General features: G+C 41.2%; 1 protein-coding gene across 12 annotated transcripts in view; it reads right to left on the bottom strand.

The window, feature by feature from the left end:
* NPAS3 (neuronal PAS domain protein 3) overlaps positions 1-16,597 on the bottom strand; it is a 616,056-nt gene that overhangs the window by 236,144 nt on the left and 363,315 nt on the right. For all 12 annotated transcript variants that reach the window (XM_077261116.1, XM_077261131.1, XM_077261123.1 and 9 more), the window contains one exon: positions 3,507-3,589. In XM_077261116.1, the coding sequence (XP_077117231.1) occupies positions 3,507-3,589 (83 nt within the window). The remainder of the gene's footprint in view (positions 1-3,506; positions 3,590-16,597) is intronic.

The raw sequence follows: 16,597 nt of genomic DNA, 5'->3' as shown, positions 1-16,597 counted from the left end.
TAGACTGCGCTCCATCAGTACCTAGTAGAAATGTCTCTCATCAAGGATATATATCATCTGCAGGTAAATGTTCTGGATCATGGAATACATGGAGATTTTATATCAGGGTGGTTCCATGTGTAGGGCTGTATGCTTTAATCTGTCCAACCACTAGGACAGGGTGAGGAGATACTCGGTGATATGCACGCTCTCTCTCCTGCCCTCCCAGCGGTGATGGCCGCCTGCGGGACTTTATCAATCACAGGCAGATGCCTGGTTTAAATGTCAGTGCCGGGGCTGCAGCCATCCATTCATCTACCAATTGATCAGGGATGTCGGTGAAAGAGCGCTGCTGATTAACCCTTCCCGGAGCCGAAACCTATTTCATCTGATTCTCAGACTCACACAAGCAGAAATGTGCACTCTTTTATCAATTACACCATGATGAGAGTGTATGTATATTATATGTATATATATATATATATATATATATATATATATATATATATATATACACACACAGAGCAGTCTATTCTGTATTCTGTATATGTAGGCACTGTTGTCATGATACAGATACAAAATGTTACTTGCCATAACTGTGCTAGTGATTAATTACCATCACTTAAAAGTCCTACCGTCTTCAGCCTTTATTCCACATGGGATCTGGTCTTAACGAAAAGAACGAGCGCACCCACCCAGAGCACAGTTTTCGCCTCTCTACATGCAATCCAATCAAGTATTTAAATTAAGTGTATTTCCAAGAGACAGAGGTTACAGAACAAGAGATTACGGTTACAAAAAGGTGACAACAACAAGGGTTATTGACATCACTTTATGAAATGTAAAAAATGTCTTTAATGACAAAAAAAACAGTAATGAGAAAAACTATAAGGTTCTTCTTAAAGAAAATCTGAACAGCTTCTCCATGTCCCACAAGCCGGGCCCGTGTCTTTATCCCACTCATTATGCTGCTTCCATCAAGACCCTTTATTTTGTTTTCTTTTTAATCAATTTCCATAAAACCTTTTAATTTGGTCAAGGATATGCAAATCAGCGAGTGACTAGTGGGGGGCGTTTTCTTCCATAGGACTAATCATCCCCGTTGGGCGTGAGTAACATGTTTACCAAGAGCCGCATCACCACTGGCTCTTTGCAAACTGTCTCCCAGGTGTATGTACCACGGCTTCATCGGCAACGGTAAAGTAGGAAACAGACAGCCGCAAGATTTGTAGAGCAGCCGGTAATGGTTGTCTGTGTGTCGTATCAAGACTGCTTCTCCAAGCATGCACAGTGCGCCGTTGAAACCAGGACACGGTAGCAGAGATTTGCAAAGAGCAGGCGGTGATACTGCTCTTGCAAATCAAGTAACTTGCAAATCATATTATGTCACTTAGGCTAATGAATTCTACTGACCCATAACTAGAGTGAAGATTTTGCATGGTAAAGATGCCCAGAAAAGGCTTCAGAACCGCCAGCCCCTGCAATTTCTCTGATTCACTACTGATGAGACCCAGATAGCCAACATTTCGTGGTTAGTACATAGCACCAGAACTAGCACAGCTCCATACATTGTGCAGTGGCTCTCTCACGGTCTAGTTAAAAGTATTGTCCATTACTTGGTCAACCCCTTCTTAAAAGACAGATCTCCGAGTGAAATAAAAATAGCTCATACTGACATCCTGCATCGGCAACAGTCTAGCTATGATGGCGCCAATGCACAAGGGGAGTATAAGCTTTTCTTATTCTATTTGTAGAAGGATGTTATCAATACCATGGATGGCAAGAAGAACAAACAAACAATTCTGGAACAAATCAAGCCAGAAATATCACTCGAAGCAAGGATCATCAAGCTTCGACTTGCCTACTTTGGACAGATCATACGAAGAGAGCAATCACTCATGGAGGACATCAAGGTTGGAAGAATAGGAGGAACAAGGAAAAAAGGAAGACCACCAACCTGAAGGCTTGATGCTATCAAGATAACTGCTGAGAAGACCCTGGTGGACCTATAAAGGCTTGCACAAGATCGATCTTCCTATAGAGCGTTCATCCATCAAGTTGCCATGGCTCAAGATTGAACCAAACCTACTTGGGGGAGTTGGGCATTTAAGAAAGGTTTGTGCAAGTAGAGGACAACTATTTAAATGGCATAAACTTGCTGTACAATTCTTAATCACAACACAATTTACAGAGCTGTGTCAGTACCAAGTATGCTGCTATCCCTTCAATTAAATCATCAATGTTACATAATGGAGATGAACCCCCACTACTCTGATACTGATGATTTTAAGGATAGGTCATCCATACTAAAGTCCAGAAAAAAAAACATTTAAGGTGGACATGCACCTTCAATTGTTTTCTCATTTGTTCAAATTGCACCTGACAACACTTGATATCGCCTGTAGAACAAAGGAAAACTGCAAATGCCCAATCCCACTGCGGTTCTCCTTGAAGTCTACCAAATGTACTGTATAACTGTTTGGCTTTCTTTAGAGTGAACTTCAATCCCACAGCCAAAAGCTACTATTAGTGGCTGAAGACCCCAAGGTATGGTGAGCTGATTAACAACAACAGAACTTCTTTGAGTAGACCACTATTATAACATACTATGTTTCCTTTTTCTTTAAAGAACACAGTATCATAGCTTTGAAGACATAAAGATTTGCTGATTCTCCTGCAAGGTTGATCCAGATGAAGCAAGAACCCTTGAGACTAAAAATAATGTTCTTCGTCTTAGAAAAAAAAATTCAGTCATGACTCTAAATATGACAATAGGAATAAATCCATGGATCAACGACCTATGTCCAAAAATCTATTAACCATAGCATGTAAGTATTCCACTTGAGAAAGTCCACTTTTGAACTCTTTAACTGAACACATCATGACCACTTCTATCATCTCACCATGAGTTTTCAAGACATCTGTTTCAATAGGTAACATTTTTAGAAAAATTGCAGCGTACAGAAGTCTCCATTTGTTCTCTGCAGAAAACAGAAGTGAAATAGTGGTGTTTGATCATTGCTGGATAAAGCAAAGAGTGAAACCAACCAAAGAGGCAGAATTATACCATGGTGCAAGAGGATTACTTTCCATGCAGTTAAAATTAGGAATCATTTGGCTTATTCGATTGGGATTTTATAAAATTACGCATAGTAAGTAAAAAAGAAAATCTAAGGAGCATTTTCCATTGGCTCTAACAATCTAACAACGTCAGCAATGGTGGACATTTCCAAAGCCCACACTTTTCATATTAATTAAAATACAAATAAGATAATTTTAATAACTTAGATTAACCACTCACAAATATAACTGCATCATGAGAAGTCAAAAACAAATTATGTCATTTTTTTACACTAAAACTGCATTAAAATCGACGGATTAAAGAAAACAGAAAATAATTGAAGTTCTTTTAAATTTGACACATTTATATCAACTTTTATGATCATTTAAAGCTAGAGTAATTAGACTGTGATCAAGAATCACTTGGTGTCATTACATATCTTGAGCTTATGAAGCATGTTTTGTACCTGTAGGATGTGACTCCCAAGATGAGATTCAAATATATCAATGGCCAAGGAGCTGGGGCTTCTTCTCCTCTGGGATCCTATAACTGAAAAGGAAAGTTCTTTAGTAAGAGACTGAGACACACATTTATCATATCAGAAATTCTACATGGCTTCAGCAGAGTCACAGAAGATCATGGCGGACTGTATCCTTTACACTCAATTCTCCTTTTCTCAAAGCGGTAGGCTGTGAGACCATCTAACCACACGGCATCTTCACATGCTTTAAAACAAGGATGGATATTCAACGGGAACCCAAAATCAGTGCATTTTACGTATGCCAAACTCCACCTATCAGAAATGCCATCAATTAATGGAATGAACGCTAAACATTTTATCATTGCAAAATCCAATTTGTTTATCATTTTTTAGTCTCACCTACAGTTTAATCCAGCACGTTAGGAAAAAAAGGAGACAGTATGTCAAGCAGTCAGCGGGGCACAGGAATACAAAGCAGGTGAATAAGGTCTCCGACTAGACAGAAAGTTGTCTCTCTATTACCACTTATTGGAGGCAGCCAAAGGCTAGGTTCACACTGCGTTAATGGCAATGCGCTGACGCCATCCTTTACATAACGGCACTAACGCTATGTAACGGATGCATTAGCGCACCCATTGACTGCCATCATGTAGCGCATCGCTAACATGTCATAATCAGTGTCATCCATTCGAATGACCTTGCCACATGACACTAGATATTTAGCCAATTGAAAGTGTTCTTCAAAAAGTAAAACGTTCCATCTGCAAAAAGCTGCTTCAGGGGTTCATGCAATTGCAAAGGGAAATACTAGTTGGCTGAGCTTGATACGTTACCAATGACTCATATGGTGGTTTCGTCCAATTGGTGGCTACCAAGAGTCAGGTTTCTTCCTTTTAGAAGAGAGCACATTTGCATGCAGTCCCAGTCCTGGCAAGCACTGCGGCCCTTCTTATTAAACCCTGCCTCACAATTCTTCCCAGGCTTTGATTGATGGCTGTACGATCCACTAAGTCAGTGTCTTATGCGATGAAATCTCTCGCATGCACCAAGCGTTCCCACTTGGCCCATCTGCAGTGTTCTCCCTGCTGCAGGAAACAGCCTCATGCACATGCGCAGATTGTCAGGTTTTATTACCGTATCCTCTGCTGCAATTGCTTAAACAGTCATAGAAACTCTCTTTCAGCTCTAAATGTGACCTACAAATGTGTACTTCTAATTTTGTCTCTGGGCTCATATCCCATATAGAATGGTGCAAGTTGACGAGTTTGGGAGAGAAAAAAAAAAGCAACACTCTAAGATACTCTGTTGGGAGATATTTATGTTATAAGTGACTCTATGTGGCCATCCAGTTGTTGGGATGTTCATTGCAACCTGTCAAATTGTTTTACTAGCATGCTGCAAAATTTTATTTAATTTGTATCAAGACAAATTGGATTTCTTAAGAAAACTCAAACAAAAATAAAAGTGCGCACATTTGTATTATACATCTAATATTAAATGCATGAGTTTAGGCTTAAATGGTCATTTTTGTTTCAACAGACTTTCCATAAATCATTAGTAATCAAAAAAACTTTGAATTATAGCAGAAAAAAATGCTCTTTAAAAAACTGCTAAAATAAGTCTTACTCAAGAAATGATGGACAACCAGATCACTGAGGGATCAGATTACAGCTCCTCGGCATGACCGCAATTATCTGATATGCATACTTTCGACCACATTCCGACTAGACTGCAGCCGTGGACATCTAGTCGGAAAGTGTCCAGAGAAACATATTGCAGTCAGCACTGGAGAAACCTCACAGCGCAAATTTTACTTTAAAGTGACGGTAATAAAAGACCTAAAAAACAAGGGTGGAATTGATTGTTTGATTCTTGTTCAATTCCACCCAATTTTAGTTTTTTTCCCTGGGTTCCCAGTTTTTAAATGCATCATAAGTTAAAATCAATGCTTTTTTATTCAAATCTACAACTCGTTTTGCAAAAAACAAGACCTCATTAATCTAAGTGAGTAGGAGAACACAACAGAAGAAAACAAAAAGTTATAGCTCATGAAAGGCAAGCAGGAAAAACATAAATAAAAAAAAAATGGCCAATTTCCAAAGGGTTAAGACTTAGCGGTGGTGTTCAGCACTATGTTCAAACATAGATCTCTCAAAGGACCACAATCATGTAAACTATAACAGCCTATTCATTTGTTGAGATCTAAAGTACACAATTGTATGGAATTGGTTAGCGCTCTTTGTGGATACGGTGCCTGTAAAGTGGTCACATGTGAAGCCACCGAATTTATGTTTATTTCTTAAGAAGAATGCACTTGGACCATCCTCAGCAACTCATGGATGCACTGGGTAACAATCTGCTTTCCTTATTGCCATCCAATCATGTTCGCCTCTATCGGCAATAGTCTACAGTTTGCATATTGTCTGTGATGTTACAGCTCACACAAAATGAATATTTTTTGCATTTTACTTGTTAAAAATTGACAAATTACGACTTTTTTTGGCAAAATATGGTGCCATCTGGTGTTCAAAGTATATAGCAATCAGGGCTGTGGAGTCTGTGTCTATTTTGGCAGAGTTGGAATAAAATGGACAGACTCTTAAAATATATAATAAATTGGGTACAGTAGTAGAATGCAGGATGTTTTGTAATTTTTTTTCATAATAATTTGGGAAAGTTATGAAATGTCCTATAAATGTCTGTTCTGTTCCTGATCTAAGGATGAGGGCTTTTAGTTGAGATGAATCTGTGCTGCACTTTATGTACATGCTCAGTAGTGATCAGTGCTGTGGAGTCGTAGATGAGATGAATCTGTGCTGTACTTTATGTACATGATCAGTAGTGACCAGTGCTGTGGAGTCATAGATGAGATGAATCTGTGCTGCACTTTATGTACATGCTCAGTAGTGACCAGTGCTGTGGCGTCGTAGATGAGATGAATCTGTGCTGCACTTTATGTACATGCTCAGTAGTGACCAGTGCTATGGAGTCGTAGATGAGATGAATCTGTGCTGCACTTTATGTACATGCTCAGTAGTGACCAGTGCTGTGGAGTCATAGATGAGATGAATCTGTGCTGCACTTTATGTACACGCTCAGTAGTGACCAGTGCTATGGAGTCGTAGATGAGATGAATTTGTGCTGCACTTTATGTACATGCTCAGTAGTGACCAGTGCTGTGCAGTCGTAGATGAGATGAATGTGTGCTGCACTTTATGTACATGCTCAGTAGTGACAATGCTGTAGAGTCGTAGATGAGATGAATCTGTGCTGCACTTTATGTACATGCTCAGTAGTGACCAGTGCTGTGCAGTCGTAAATGAGATGAATCTGTACTGCACTTTATGTACATGCTCAGTAGTGACCAGTGCTGTGGAGTCATAGATGAGATGAATCTTTATGTACATGCTCAGTAGTGACCAGTGCTGTGGAGTCATAGATGAGATGAATCTTTATGTACATGCTCAGTAGTGACCAGTGCTGTGGAGTCGTAGATGAGATGAATCTGTGCTGCACTTTATGTACATGCTCAGTAGTGACCAGTGTTGTGCAGTCGTAAATGAGATGAATCTGTGCTGCACTTTATGTACATGCTCAGTAGTGACCAGTGCTGTGGAGTCATAGATGAAATGAATCTGTGCTGCACTTTATGTACATGCTCAGTAGTGATCAGTGCTGTGGAGTCGTAGATGAGATGAATCTGTGCTGCACTTTATGTACATGCTCAGTAGTGACCAGTGCTGTAGAGTTGTAGATTAGATGAATCTGTGCTACACTTTATGTACATGCTCAGTAGTGACCAGTGCTATGGAGTCGTAGATGAGATGAATGTGTGCTGCACTTTATGTACATGCTCAGTAGTGACCAATGCTGTAGAGTCGTAGATGAGATGAATCTGTGCTGCACTTTATGTACATGCTCAGTAGTGACCAGTGCTGTAGAGTCGTAGATGAGATTAATCTGTGCTGCACTTTATGTACGTGCTCAGTAGTGACAAGTTGGGAGTCAGGGAAATTGAGGAATCAGCAGTTTAGCTTACCGACTTCACACATGCTCAGTCACTCTCAAACATCCAGTGATTTACTGTTTACTGCAGAGCAGCCGGAAAGCTTTGTGCTGCTCTGTGATGACCAAGTAGAAAGATTCAATGGGAACTGAACTTTCAACAAACTTTGCATAAGTTAATAGTACTGGCGAATGTAAAAAAATGTTGCAATAAGTCAAATTTGCTTTTTTTCCCACTATCAGCCACTTCTCCTCCTCCGCATCCAGAACTCATTATCCACTAAAAAACAGCTCAAATCAGTCATGCACAGACAAGACATACTGCCAGCTCACAGTGGTGTCATGTGTCACCGTCCATTGTCCTCCATGGATAGTGGAAGAGGATGGGTGGGGAGCAGTGAGAGGAAACAAGCAGAGGGAGACACAGAACGACTGTGCTGAATTTTCTATCAAGAGTTTCACATCACAGCAGTGCTAGATCATATCTACACAGATCACTACTGCTGTGTAATGTCCTACCTGCTACTGCTGCTCTATGTATGCTAAAAAAAGGAATGGAGAGCAGGAATCCCTCTCTGTGCTGTGAATGGGAGACATCATAGCAGCTTGTCTCCTCCCACCAGCTGAGTGTGAACTGAAAATTAAGATATCTAAGATGAAGAGGGAAAAATTTGTGAAAATGCAGCATATAATGACCAAAAAAGTGTTATTCTTTATGTGCACAAAATATTACTTAATCTGAAAAGTTACTTGAAAGCCCAGATACCCTTTCAGTTCATTAGATGGATCTGCACATTGCTAAAACCAGGTGGCGCTATAGAACGTAAGAAAATGGCATAACTAATTCTTAACAACATTCTTATGATCTATACAGTGGAAGGGATACGTAATTGTGGGCCAATCCCTTTAATTCTATGTTCAATAGTAATGCAGGGAACAAATACAGGACTTATTTAGTTAGTTGCTATAAATAACAGGCCGTATGCATCAACAGTGCCCCGTAATCAGTGTCTATGGTCATCCTCCATGTAGTCCTGAAGACAGGTAATTGAATATTGGTTTGCGGTTGAATGTACATGTAATCCAGTAAACGAACATCTAGGCCCTCGGCAGCCACCATTGTTCAGTAATTTAATATCCATGTGCTGAGTCCTCTACATCAACCGTTGTTCAGCAATTGATTATCTGTGTTCTGATGCTCTTGCAGCGGTGTCTGAGCAGCTATCTATTTGTGGACCTAAGGCTGTTCTGTGAGTGCCAGGAGAAGCTCTCAGAGTTGGACCTTGGGAATAGCAGAGACGAGCAGTTCACTCCATATTACTCTAAATTCAAAATGACACCCGAGTGCCATAGTGCCAAGTCCTGATTAACGAGGTGTAATTAACCTGCTCGTTGTGAGATACCGAAATTAAAATTAGTCCATTAAAAGTTTTTTTTCTCATTTTTTCTTTTAATTAAAAAAACTACAGTGAAACAAATCTGTCTAAAACTTATCCACTTTATGTCTCCTAATTTACTTGGGTTATAAGAATATAATTTGGAGAGGAGCAATTGTGTTGTACTAATCTGATTATTTTCTACCTTATCTGTGTGATGGAGGAATCAGAAAGCCCGTGGTAGCAGTCAGTATAAGAAACAGGACCAACTTTTATATAAAACACATTGAACGCTGATGGCATCAGCTTTCAGACTATATTTCCCTCTTTATCAGGCTTGGAGGACGTTGGGTTCTTTCATAAAATAACTACGGCTTCAAAAAACATTGCTGCAGCTTAGAGCGGAGATTTCAGTGTCATGTCAGTCGCAAATCTCAGTCTAATCATTCATGTTATTATGCAGTGTAGGAGGCAAACATCACCGCTTGGTGAAAGTGTAATTCAGTCCATGTCAAAACCAATATGGTAATGCTAAATACCTGCAGCTTAACAGAATGAATTCACTCTCAAAGAGACAGAATAGGTCTCTGCTTTTAATGCCTAACAACTGTGTAATGCCCAACAACTGTGTAACGCCCAACAACTGTGTAACACCCACCTATGTAATGCCCAACAACTGTGTAATGCCCATCAACTGTTTAATGCCCAATAACTGTGTAATGCCCAACAACTGTGAAACGCCCAACAACTGTTTAACACCCACCTACAGTTATATGAAAAAGTTTGGGCACCCCTATTAATCTTAAGCTTAATGTTGTATAAAAATTGTTTTTTTTTTTCCAACAGCTATTTCAGTTTCATATATCTAATAACTGTTGGACACAGTAATGTTTCTGCCTTGAAATGAGGTTTATTGTACTAACAGAAAATGTGCAATCTGCATTCAAACAAAATTTGACAGGTGCATAAGTATGGGCACCCTTATCATTTTCTTGTTTTAAATACTCCTACCTACTTTTTACTGACTTACTAAACCACTTTTTTTGGTTTTGTAACCTCATTGAGCTTTGAACTTCATAGCCGGGTGTATGCAATCATGAGAAAAGCTACTTAAAGTGGCCACTTGCAAGTTGTTCTCCTGTTTGAATCTCCTCTGAAGAGTGGCATCATGGGCTCCTCAAAACAACTGTCAAATGATCTGAAAAAAAGATTATTCAACATAGTTGTTCAGGGGAAGGATACAAAAAGCTGTCTAAGAGATTTAACCTGTCAATTTCCACTGTGAGGAACATAGTAAGGAAATGGAAGAACACAGGTACAGTTCTTGTTAAGGCTAGAAGTGGCAGGCCAAGAAAAACATCAGAAAGGCAGAGGAGAAGAATGGTGAGATCAATCAAGGACAATCCTCAGACCACGTCCAGAGAGCTGCAGCATCAACTTGCTGCAGATGGTGTCACTGTGCATCGGTCAACTATACAACGCACATTGCACAAGGAGAAGCTGTATGGGAGAGTGATGCGAAAGAAGCCGTTTCTGCAAGCACGCCACAAACAGAGTCGGCTGAGGTATGCAAAAGCACATTTGGAGAAGCCAATTTCTTTTTGGAAGAAGGTCCTGTAGACTGATGAAACCAAGATTGAGTTGTTTGGTCATACAAAAAGGCGTTATGCATGACGGCAAAAAAAAAAACACAGCATTCCAAGAAAAACACTTGCTACCCACAGTAAAATTTGATGGAGGTTCCATCATGCTTTGGGGCTGTGTGGCCAATGCCGGCATCGGGAATCTTGTTAAATTTGAGGGACGCTTGGATTCCTCTCAGTATCAGCAGATTCTTGAAAATAATGTTCATGAATCAGTGACAAAGTTGAAGTTACGCAGGGGATGGATCTTTCAGCAAGACAATGATCCAAAACACCGCTCCAAATCTACTCAGGCATTCATGCAGAGGAACAATTACACTGTTCTGGAATGGCCATCCCAGTCCCCAGACCTGAATATCATTGAACATCTGTGGGATCATTTGAAGAGGGCTGTTCATGCTCGACGACCATCAAACTTAACTGAACTGGAATTGTTTTGTAAAGAGGAATGGTCAAAAATACCTTCATCCAGGATCCAGGAACTCATTAAAAGCTACAGGAAGTGACTAGAGGCTGTTATTTTTGCAAAAGGAGGATCTACTAAATATTAATGTCACTTTTCTGGTGAGGTGCCCATACTTATGCAACCTGTCAAATTTTGTTTGAATGCAGATTGCACATTTTCTGTTAGTACAATAAACCTCATTTCAAGGCAGAAACATTACTGTGTCCAACAGTTATTAGATATATGAAACTGAAATAGCTGTTGCAAAAAAAACAATTTTTATACAACATTAAGCTTAAGATTAATAGGGGTGCCCAAACTTTTTCATATAACTGCATGTAATGCCCAACAACTGTTTAATGCCCAATAACTGTGTAATGCCCAACAACTGTGTAATGCCCATCAACTATGTAATGCCCAACTGTGTAATGCACACCTATGTAATGCTCAACAACTGTGTAATGCCCAACAACTGTGTAATGCCCATCAACTGTGAAATGCCCAACAACTGTGTAACACCCACCTATGTAATGCCCATCAACTGTTTAATGCCCAATAACTGTGTAATGCCCAACAACTGTGAAATGCCCAACAACTGTGTAACACCCACCTATGTAATGCCCAACAACTGTGTAATGCCCATCAACTGTGTAATGCCCAACAACTGTGTAATGCCCAACAACTGTGTAATGCCCAACAACTGTGTAACACCCATCAACTGTGTAATGCCCAACAACTGTGTAACACTCACCTATGTGATGCCCAACAGCTGTGTAATGCGCATCAACTGTGTAATGCCCATCAACTGTGTAATGCCCAACAACTGTGTAATGCACACCTATGCAATGCTCAACAATTGTGTAATGCCCAACAACTGTGTAACACCCATCAACTGTGTAACGCCCAACAACTGTGTAACACTCACCTATGTGATGCCCAACAACTGTGCAATGCGCATCAACTGTGTAATGCCCATCAACTGTGCAATGCCCAACAACTGTGTAATGCACACCTATGTAATGCTCAACAATTGTGTAATGCCCAACAACAGTGCAATGCCCAACAACTGTGTAACACCCATCAACTGTGTAACGCCCAACAACTGTGTAACACTCACCTATGTGATGCCCAACAACTGTGCAATGCGCATCAACTGTGTAATGCCCATCAACTGTGCAATGCCCAACAACTGTGTAATGCACACCTATGTAATGCTCAACAATTGTGTAATGCCCAACAACTGTGTAATGCCCAACTGTGTAATGCCCAACAACTGTGTAATGCCCATCAACTGTTTAATGCCCAACAACTGTGTAATGCCCAACAACTGTGAAACGCCCAACAACTGTGTAATGCCCATCAACTGTGTGACACACATACTGTATACTGTGTAATGCCCAACAACTGTGTAACACCCATCAACTGTGTAATTCCCAACAACTGTGTAATGCCCATCAACTATGTAATGCCCAACTGTGTAATGCACACCTATGTAATGCTCAACAACTGTGTAATGCCCAACAACTGTGTAATGCCCATCAACTGTGTAACACCCATCAACTGTGTAATGCCCAACAACTGTGAAACGCCCAACAACTGTGTAACACCCACCTATGTAATGCCCAACAACTGTGTAATGCCCATCAACTGTGTAATGCCCAACAACAGTGTAATGCCCAACAACTGTGAAACGCCCAACAACTGTGTAACACCCACCTATGTAATGCTCAACAACTGTGTAATGCCCAACAACTGTGTAATGCCCATCAACTGTGTAACACCCATCAACTGTGTAATGCCCAACAACTGTGAAACGCCCAACAACTGTGTAACACCCACCTATGTAATGCCCAACAACTGTGTAATGCCCATCAACTGTGTAATGCCCAACAACAGTGTAATGCCCAACAACTGTGAAACGCCCAACAACTGTGTAACACCCACCTATGTAATGCTCAACAACTGTGTAATGCCCAACAACTGTGCAATGCCCAACAACTGTGTAACACCCATCAACTGTGTAACGCCCAATAACTGTGTAACACTCACCTATGTGATGCCCAACAACTGTGCAATGCGCATCAACTGTGTAATGCCCATCAACTGTGCAATGCCCAACAACTGTGTAATGCACACCTATGTAATGCTCAACAATTGTGTAATGCCCAACAACTGTGTAATGCCCAACTGTGTAATGCCCAACAACTGTGTAATGCCCAACAACTGTGTAACACCCACCTATGTAATGCTCAACAACTGTGTAATGCCCTACAACTGTGTAATGCCCAACAATTGTGTAATGCCCAACAACAGTGCAATGCCCAACAACTGTGTAACACCCATCAACTGTGTAACGCCCAACAACTGTGTAACACTCACCTATGTGATGCCCAACAACTGTGTAATGCGCATCAACTGTGTAATGCCCAACAACTGTGTAATGCCCAACAACTGTGAAATGCCCAACAACTGTGTAACACCCACCTATGTAATGCCCAACAACTGTGTAATGCCCATCAACTGTGTAATGCCCCACAACTGTGTAATGCCCAACAACTGTGAAACGCCCAACAACTGTGTAACACCCACCTATGTAATGCTCAACAACTGTGTAATGCCCAACAACTGTGTAACGCCCAACAACTGTGTAATGCCCAACAACAGTGCAATGCCCAACAACTGTGTAACACCCATCAACTGTGTAACGCCCAACAACTGTGTAACACTCACCTATGTGATGCCCAACAACTGTGCAATGCCCATCAACTGTGTAATGCCCAACAACTGTGTAATGCCCAACAACTGTGTAACGCCCAACAACTATGTAACACTCACCTATGTGATGCCCAACAACTGTGCAATGCGCATCAACTGTGTAATGCCCATCAACTGTGCAATGCCCAACAACTGTGTAATGCACACCTATGTAATGCTCAACAATTGTGTTATGCCCAAAAACTGTGTAATGCCCAACTGTGTAATGCCCAACAACTGTGTAATGCCCAACAACTGTGTAATGCCCATCAACTGTTTAATGCCCAACAACTGTGTAATGCTCAACAACTGTGAAACGCCCAACAACTGTGAAACGCCCAACAACTGTGTAATGCCCATCAACTGTGTGACACACATACTGTATACTGTGTAATGCCCAACAACTGTGTAACACCCATCAACTGTGTAATTCCCAACAACTGTGTAATGCCCATCAACTATGTAATGCCCAACTGTGTAATGCACACCTATGTAATGCTCAACAACTGTGTAATGCCCAACAACTGTGTAATGCCCATCAACTGTGTAACACCCATCAACTGTGTAATGCCCAACAACTGTGAAACGCCCAACAACTGTGTAACACCCACCTATGTAATGCCCAACAACTGTGTAATGCCCATCAACTGTGTAATGCCCAACAACTGTGTAATGCCCAACAACTGTGAAACGCCCAACAACTGTGAAACGCCCACCTATGTAATGCTCAACAACTGTGTAATGCCCAACAACTGTGTAACGCCCAACAACTGTGTAATGCCCAACAACAGTGCAATGCCCAACAACTGTGTAACACCCATCAACTGTGTAACGCCCAACAACTGTGTAACACTCACCTATGTGATGCCCAACAACTGTGCAATGCGCATCAACTGTGTAATGCCCATCAACTGTGCAATGCCCAACAACTGTGTAATGCACACCTATGTAATGCTCAACAATTGTGTAATGCCCAACAACTGTGTAATGCCCAACTGTGTAATGCCCAACAACTGTGTAATGCCCAACAACTGTGTAACACCCACCTATGTAATGCTCAACAACTGTGTAATGCCCAACAACTGTGTAACACCCATCAACTGTGTAACGCCCAACAACTGTGTAACACTCACCTATGTGATGCCCAACAACTGTGTAATGCGCATCAACTGTGTAATGCCCAACAACTGTGTAATGCCCAACAACTGTGAAACGCCCAACAACTGTGTAACACCCACCTATGTAATGCCCAACAACTGTGTAATGCCCATCAACTGTGTAATGCCCAACAACTGTGTAATGCCCAACAACTGTGAAACGCCCAACAACTGTGTAACACCCACCTATGTAATGCTCAACAACTGTGTAATGCCCAACTGTATAATGCCCAACAACTGTGTAATGCCCAACAACTGTGTAATGCCCATCAACTGTTTAATGCCCAATAACTGTGTAATGCCCAACAACTGTGTAACACCCGCCTATGTAATGCTCAACAACTGTGTAATGCCCAACAACTGTGTAATGCCCAACAACTGTGTAATGCCCAACAACAGTGCAATGCCCAACAACTGTGTAACACCCATCAACTGTGTAACGCCCAACAACTGTGTAACACTCACCTATGTGATGCCCAACAACTGTGTAATGCGCATCAACTGTGTAATGCCTAACAACTGTGTAATGCCCAACAACTGTGTAATGCACACCTATGTAATGCTCAACAATTGTGTAATGCCCAACAACTGTGTAATGCCCAACAACTGTGTAATGCCCAACAACTGTGTAACGCCCATCAACTGTGCAATGCCCATCAACTGTGCAATGCCCATCAACTGTGTAATGCCCATCAACTGTGCAATGCCCAAAAACTGTGTAATGCCCAAAAACTGTGTAATGCCCAACAACTGTGTAAAGCATACCTAGATAATGTTTAACAACTGTGTAATGCCCAACAACTGTGTAATGCCCAACAACTGTGTAACGCCCATCAACTGTGTAATACCCAACAACTGTGTAATGCCCAACAACTGTGTAACGCCCAACAACTGTGTAACGCCCATCAACTGTGTAATGCCCAACAACTTTGTAACACCCATCAACTGTGTAATGCCCAACTGTGTAATGCACACCTATGTAATGCTCAACAACTGTGTAATGCCCAACAACTGTGTAATGCCCAACAACTGTGCAATGCCCAACAACTGTGTAATGCCCATCAACTGTGTAATGCACACCTATGTAATGCTCAACAACTGTGTAATGCCCAACTGTGTAATGCCCAACAACTGTGTAATGCCCAACAACTGTGTAACGCCCATCAACTGTGTAATGCCCAACAACTGTGTAATGCCCAACTGTGTAATGCACACCTATGTAATGCTCAACAACTGTGTAATGCCCAACAACTGTGTAATGCCCAACAACTGTGCAATGCCCAACAACTGTGTAATGCCCATCAACTGTGTAATGCACACCTATGTAATGCTCAACAACTGTGTAATGCCCAACTGTGTAATGCCCAACAACTGTGTAATGCCCAACAACTGCGTAACGCCCATCAACTGTGTAACGCCCATCAACTGTGCAATGCCCATCAACTGTGCAATGCCCATCAACTGTCTAATGCCCATCAACTGTGCAATGCCCAAAAACTGTGTAATGCCCAACAACTGTGTAAAGCATACCTAGATAATGCTTAACAACTGTGTAATGCCCAACAACTGTGTATTGCCCAACAACTGTGTAACACCCATCAACTGTGTAATGCCCAACAACTGTGTAATGTCCATCAACTGTGTAATGCACACCTATGTAATGCTCAACAACTGTGTAATGCCCAACTGTGTAATG

This window comes from Ranitomeya variabilis, chromosome 1 (assembly GCF_051348905.1).
Source record: "Ranitomeya variabilis isolate aRanVar5 chromosome 1, aRanVar5.hap1, whole genome shotgun sequence".
NCBI lineage: Eukaryota > Metazoa > Chordata > Amphibia > Anura > Dendrobatidae > Ranitomeya > Ranitomeya variabilis.
This window is presented reverse-complemented; position numbering and strand designations above follow the sequence as displayed.